This window comes from Barbatula barbatula (genome assembly GCF_947034865.1).
Source record: "Barbatula barbatula genome assembly, chromosome: 22".
In the NCBI taxonomy this organism is placed as follows: Eukaryota; Metazoa; Chordata; class Actinopteri; order Cypriniformes; family Nemacheilidae; genus Barbatula; species Barbatula barbatula.
The window spans coordinates 3389465-3396986 of record NC_136785.1 but is presented as its reverse complement, the minus strand read 5'-3'; the positions used below and the strand labels follow the sequence as shown (position 1 = coordinate 3396986).

Here is a 7522-nt window from a genome sequence, read left to right as displayed (position 1 = left end):
CAGATTTTAACTGAAGATTATGAGGGCACATACATTTTAAAAAGAGAATGACCCACATTGGTAAGCTATATACAATAAACACTGCAGGATTTGATGAACAAATAGGAATTGTAATTTTTTATTTCACTGGGACTTTAAACCCATGCAAATAATCTGAATAAAAAAAGCCACAAACAAGTTTTGTCTCCAGGAACTTTTTTTAATATGTGGAATGTATTGTCGTAAGGAATGCTTATCAAGCATTAAAATGGTTTTGTAATATTAAACATCATTGTGCTTTTTATCCAGGAAAAACAGGGACTCACAATATGTGTATTCGCCCTATTAAATATACTGAACTATCCCAATTTAAACATTGGCATATGATGAAATACAATTTTTTTGTACTTTATGTGCTAATAGTAAGCCTATGATATGCACAAAAACTGTAATCCCTCCCCGAATCATATTAGGATACATAACAAGCTATACAGCATGCATTTTAGTCTCTATAAGATTACATTTTCAATATTCCCACAATATAAATGCAAACATGCCACTCCCAAATGTTTTAGACAGGCATTATTTGCATCAGCAACGTCATGTTAAAATTGCATTGCTTGTGCACCCCTAGAGTCTTGAACCATACCCATGCAAAGCATTATGGAAATGACGCGCGCGTTCGACTGTCCGCGACAAGCAGGGAGCCACACGGACGGCGGCCCGGCTCAATCCCGACAGTAGATGGCAGCAACCCAAGAAACCTGGTCGCGTCGGGTTCATCACAACTCCGTCTCTCTCAGTTGTGCAGCAGCACTCGCACAGGAGGCAGCGGTGGTTCGAGAGACGTCAAATGAAACAGAGGAAACGCCAGCTGCTCTTATCGAGTTTTACGCGTAGCCTGTGCTCCGCACCCGGAGACAGCACGTTTTGAAACCACCATGGAAGCCAAATCCAATTCATTCTCAAGCAACAAGGAGGAGAAAGCGGATGGGAATAATGTGTTCCAAAGGCAAGACTCGATCCTGAAGAACAGCATGGGCAGCCAGAACATGAAAGACCACGGCAACTCCGTGGGTGTCAAGGGGGACCGTGAAGAAACCATGGTCGGTTTTGACGATATGGATGCTGCGGCTAGGCAAGCCGGGTTTATGCAGCGGCAATTTGGAGCGATGATGCAGCCCGGGGTGAATAAGTTCTCATTGCGGATGTTCGGGAGTCAGAAAGCGGTGGAGAAGGAGCAGGAGAGGGTCCAGACGGCTGGATATTGGATCATTCACCCTTATAGTGATTTTAGGTAAGGAGTGTGGAAAGTCACCTTCCCAGGCGCATGCCGTCACGCACACTCAGGTCCGCAACACGCCCGCTCGCTCGCCACGATAAAATGGGCTCATCTTGTGCTGTCAAAACGTCCATCCATTTCAGATGCTTCAGAGGTGCTTATTCTATCGTTTTCCGTGGCGTTTCGGGGAAGCAGAGCTTAAAAACACGCAATGCCCTTGGTTCTTGTGGGGTGAATGTCATTTTGGTGAATAAACGGCACAGCACACATCACCGGACGTGTAAGACCTGCCATCATTGGAAATTCTGGCGTTGTGTAAGATTTATGGTGGTGGTGGTCTATGCACCACTGTTTGGCATTGTAAACACATAGCTGTCAGTGTCTGTTGTAAGAATTAATGAGGGTTGGCTACAGCATCACAAATGCCGAAATCCAGACAGTGAGCACTGTGGCAGAAGCATACGGATTATTCTATTGTTTTTATCTCGTGGTACTGTATGATCCTGCGTGGCTCACCGTGTAACAACCCATGCCAATTTGAGCGCTGGTATAGTGTCTCTAAAGCAGTTTAACGCTAATCGCGTTAGTCAGGTGAATGAAGGAGAATGTCGAACCCAGAATTTTTCAGGTTGCTCAAGATGGAGCAATGACTGAATACATCATTTGAGATTATACTACTACAGATATCGACTTTGGTGCTATGAGGCTTTACATTTTCATATTGTCATTTAGGAGTGGTTAATATGAAACACATAACCAATATAATAACCAGAGTTGTGCATCAATGGGAGTTGATTGGTGCACTTGGGTTTGTTTCTCATTGCGTAATATAGATAGATAGATAGATAGATAGATAGATAGATAGATAGATAGATAGATAGTGACTAAAAACAACGAAAGATGAAGATATTCGCTAAATTTGTATCCAATTCAGATCGCGTATTTTGGTCAAATTTAGCTTGTAGATTCGTATATAAACGAATGACTAAAATTGTAACATAAAAATACATAAGATACATATATTGGCATATGGCCATCTTTCATTTCCATTCCCAGTTCTTTAAAGCCTTAAAGTAGGCTACTGGAATGTTTACATGTCTTGGCCATTCGTGTTCTCTCTCTCTCTCTCTCTCTCTCTCTCTCTCTCTCTCTCTCTCTCTCTCTCTCTCTCTCCTCTCCCTCTCTCCCTCTTTTCCTGCGTGAGCGCGGATAGGTGACGATGCACCTCACGTGCTCGTTTTGCCCTGGCAACTCCTCACGAGCGCTGCACGGCAGACTTCTTTGCAAACATTAGTTTCACTTCACATCTGGCCCGCGTAACGCGCCGCTCTCCAAGGTGCTGAAAAGCAGTCCCTTGTTTTACATGAATGCCCGAAACACTATCCCGTACAGTGTCATTACCTCGTCCCCCACCTGTCTTACTGGTTTATTTATTCGATGTACTTGATGTACTTTTGGCAGATGTGTATACTTAACACAACACCTGAGATAATGCATTCCACACGCAAAGTCAGTAAGAAAGTAACAGGCAAGGGTTAACTATTTGTACTGTGCAGTACATTATCATATTTCTCAGTATCATCAGTAAAATAATGTGTATATATATATATATATATATATATATATATATAGTGATTATCATAGTAGATCATAGTTTCTCTTTATTTAACTGTATTATAATCAATGTTTAATGAACATAAGGGTGTGTTGTGTTTTAAAAAACAACAGCTCTTTAATTCCATCACGATGCTGTATAATTTGATATAATAATTAGGATAATATTAATAAAGTTGAAATACCTATGACCTGAGCATATTCTACAAAGTCTCATATACCCTGGAATACCTCAAATACAACACGAGCAAAGAGTTCACTCCATTACTGAAAGAACTCCATACCACTGGTTTGCTTTGCTTGAATTGAATTGCCATGGCTCCTATTTGACATTTTGTTGATGTTTTTAGTCAACACTACTCACAGTACACTTATTATAGGGAAAACCCCTCCAGCAATCTGAGGTTAAGTGTCTTGCTCTTAGGACCATTAGTGAGTTCATTGTTCATCTCTTGTTTTGAACCTAGAGCTTTATAGATTCCAGCCCACATCTTTAAGCATTCGACTGCAACACCCATCCAACAGATCAGAGCAGTTTGTGTAAAGCCCTTTCAGCATCAGAGCAGCAGGGATGAGAGAAGGTGAGATCGGATTAGATGTCCAACACACACTGAATGAGCTTAACAACGCTCTGAAAGCTGTGATGTAACATGATTGACCTTTCTGTCATAATGCACGAAGGACACGGCTGCTTAACGGTCGTAGGGTCGATACACAACTTATTTAAGGTGTGATTTAGAGATGTCAATATTTTAGGGTGATGTGTTTGTATGTTACAATCGGCAACATTAATATGCAAATTAAATTCTTTGGTAGATTAGCTTGAAGCAGAGTTTGGGGTGGGGCTACCTGCGTGATTACACGTTTGATTGGTGGATGGTTTTTTGTAATGATTATATAACGCATAAACTCCACCGCAACACAGATTCTGTTGCAGAAAACAGTTTATGATCTGTGACCAGGTTAAAGGCGACCAGGCTTTGTTTAAATGATTGCAGAGAATGACTAACAGCTTCCTAACAGTTTTTAGCTTTGCCGGTGGTACTGACTTTGAGCTTTTGTTAAACCTTGTCAAATGGGCTTTAGATCAAAGAGAGAAAAAGAGAAAGCAGGTGAAAACGGAAGAAACAGAGAGGGAGATGAAGGACAGGAAGACACAACAGGAAAAGAGAAAGTCAAGGAGATCTTTCTTTCCTAACATGCTCAAAACCGTGGACCATGTTCTACACCTTTGGCACACCAGTTGTGTTTAGCAAGGTTTATTATATTTCTTTATTCACATTGCACTTTTCTCTCTCCCACACAGCGCTGCTCTTTTGTACATTTTTTCACCACGCTATTTTCTTAATAATTAGCTAATTTAGTTGAAAATTGTTACTTCCACTTTGGCCCTCGAAGTTCGACAACATCGAAACCATCAACATCACGTGACACCATCTTTCATGTGCTGTGTTGGTTCCGAAGCGTCAATGAAACTTAATATGGAGTGATATCTCAATGGAGTGTTTAAAGATTAATAGGAGGTTAGTTAGATTCATTATTCATTGTTTTCAGAAAGGGCTCATGCTTGAGTTGATGTGGCCTGAGCCCTTTGTCATCGGTTTTGTCAAGCGTGAGTCGTCCTATGTTTTTTTTAATCCGTCCTCTATATTGCATGTCACCCGTCTCTTGCTTTCACTATTATTTAGAAAACAGCCTTTGGCCGGATCATAAATGGCCTGATCATGAAACGTCATCGCAGGACAGAAATTCTACATCTTTATAAGTGGCTTACGTCCCAGACTTTCAAAGTGCCTTCATGTTTTTTTAGTAGCAGCAGTATTTATCAGGTAACAGATGAGCTTGGGTCAAATCTCGAGCTTATAAATTAATCACACAGGTTGTGGAAAAGTGGGATTTGTGTGTGAGCAGATTCCTTCTCCCTATCAAGCGGGCCTCTGATTTCTAAACCCAGATTAACCTCTATTTTTAGGGGCATGCAAGTTTGCCTTGCATTATTAATGCTTTTTGCTGTTGCTTTTTGGAGGGTTGTCTCGAAGATTTCTCTCAAAGTCTAATGAAGGTCTTTGTGAGCGTGTGACGTGTCTCACTTTTTCTAAATAGATGCCCCTTGGTACTCTCTAAATAGCCCAGCTCAGTTTTTTTCTCTCACATACAATGCAGAAGACTACACGATTTGTGCCCACAGCATCTTGAAAGCGATCTGTGTCTCATGTAATGGTTAAAACGCCTCAATGTGAAACCTTGTGGTAAAGCTGTAACAGCAGTAAATAGAAACATAAAATAACATCGGAGCATATAACCCTTGTGTTGAGGGCACATCATCTATGCTTTTCTTTAGTTTTCAGCAGTGGGACAGATGGTCACATGGCAACCATCCCACCTCTGACAATACAGCCTGTCTGTCATTCGGTTGTCAAGGCGACATTTACAAAAGCAAGTCGGCCTGTCAAGTCTCTTTTAATACAAATGTCTGTGAGTCATGCCAGTCATAATGCAAAAGATACTGTAAACAGTTTTGGGGAACCTAAGAGCAGATCCTAATTTAAAGGAACAGTTCACTATTTTGTTTATTATTGTTAAGCGTATGTTGTTATTTTTCCATGAACATAATGATTTGATTCACTCCATACCATCCATTGAATCTTCTGGTGCGAGATAGTACAATGTTGTTTTAAACCATAGTAAGCGGTGTGCTTACTAAAAAAAGATCATGGTTTCAATATTTTAGGGAACACATTTGGTACTGAAAAAACAAAAAAAAATATTGCTTGAATTCAAAGTTTCTACCAAGTACGTAAATGTAAATAAATGTAAAAAAGTGAAAAAGCTGAACTATTTGAAGGACTGTCACGCTACTTACAATACATGGTTATATAAGTTATATACAGAATACACTTCCTACTAACAATGTTAAAACCAAATTTCATTATCGTTAAGACACCTCACAGAAGTAAAGATAGCAAACGTGGATATTATTATCCAAAGAAGCCCGATTACGACAATGAGCAGGACAATATTTGAAACCGGATCGTAGATATTTATAAAGCAAGGCCGATAGCTTTTTTCATTTGCAGGCGTCCATTACAGGCAAATGCATCGGTCATACTGGAGGTCCAGCCAGGGGTTTTAGCATGAGATATGATTCCTGAAAGCATCTATTTTAGTTCACGGATACATGCCGTTATCAGGACATTTGTGTGGTTGCCTAGGCCAGCCCGGCGCCCGTCAAAATATGTCTGGCTTCGGTCATCACCAGACAAGGGAGCAACAGTAATGCAATTGCGCTTCGCACGCGTTTACTCTGATCTTCGAAAATTTCAGCGTTGCGGAAATCTCTGCTGGGCTGCTATCAGACGGGTTTATTGTTCAGAAAGCTGACTCATGTTTGTTCACTCCAGTCATTAGCAAGTGGTTATTTTTCACTTTGTGCTGAGGAAGAGTTTTCACATTAGGTGGTATGAGTAATAACACCAACATGCCAGTATTAACTAATTACTTCGGTTGTTGTTTGCTTTGGCTTGTTTTCAGACAATAAATGAGCACTTTTAAAGGATAATAGAAGTATTTAACCCGTGTCCTACATTGAAGCAAAGCAGTGCAGGGCAGAAGAGTCTGTAGCCATTTCAAAGACATGACTGATCTACCAAGGCAGAAAAACACAGCTTGACATGAAAATGGAGTCTTGACTGACACTTGGTTACTTCTCCAAACTTCATCTTCTCGAGTAGATATGAAAACAGCCTAGGGGTGATTCTGCTGTTTAGAAAGACGGGGGGATTTCAACAGCATTTCCAGTCAGAAGAAATTAGCATCAATGATGTTTTGAATAGTTTTTCAAAGCAAATAATAATGACAAATGGTCAAAAAAAGATAAAATGCATTATTCTTTTCATTAAAACAATTACATATTCATCAATTATTTGCATTTCTGAATAACAGAAGGTGTATTGTTACATAATACTGAAGGTTTGAAATCAAAATGGGATTCTATTCGCTGTAGGAGCTTTGGACTGCATCTCCTGCCAAGATGAAAATCTCTCTCACACGAGTGTGGTGGTCTGGAGAAGGGGGAGAATGTAAAAACTGTCAGCAGACAATGATCACCAATTAATAAATAATATTTTTTCTAGCGTTTCTGATGGAGGTGTGTAGGCGTTTTATTATTTAGACGGATAACCGAAGCTCAAACTGGGGAAGACTAAAATGGGGTTTACAATTGGCTGATATTAATATCAATAACTAGACAGCAGGGTGGCAGAGAAAATGCTAATGTGTGAGATTAAGAAAACCATTTTTGTCGTAATTGTGATGAACATTTACATAAAATTACATTTACGCATTTGGCAGACGTTTACATCCAAAGCGGTTTAAGATAGATTTTATTGATAATGTGTGTTCAATGGAAACAAACCCGCTATCTTTATGCAGCTAACGCAACGCTCTGCCAATTGAGCTACAAAAACGCTGTTGTACCCACCAGGCCACCTTTGGTACTAAATCAACAAACGCCTTCAAACGTTGGCCATCCTTCTATATACCTCTGTGGTGACTCCCTTCATATGTTTTCAAACACAAGCTTATTCCTGAGGGTTCGGATGGTGCTGTTTCAGCAATTACAGCCTGTACCTTTAATTAGCTTTCCGC

General features: G+C 40.1%; 1 protein-coding gene across 1 annotated transcript in view; it reads left to right on the top strand.

Annotated features, from left to right (window-relative positions):
• Nucleotides 1–667: 667 nt before the first annotated feature.
• The window catches only part of hcn1 (hyperpolarization activated cyclic nucleotide-gated potassium channel 1), a gene marked incomplete at its 3' end in the record, with an annotated part of 63916 nt that continues 57061 nt past the window's right edge, over nt 668–7522 (top strand). Inside the window, exon 1 of the mRNA XM_079485963.1 lies at nt 668–1276. Within this exon, the coding sequence (XP_079342089.1) occupies nt 921–1276 (356 nt within the window). The 5' untranslated portion in view covers nt 668–920. The remainder of the gene's footprint in view (nt 1277–7522) is intronic.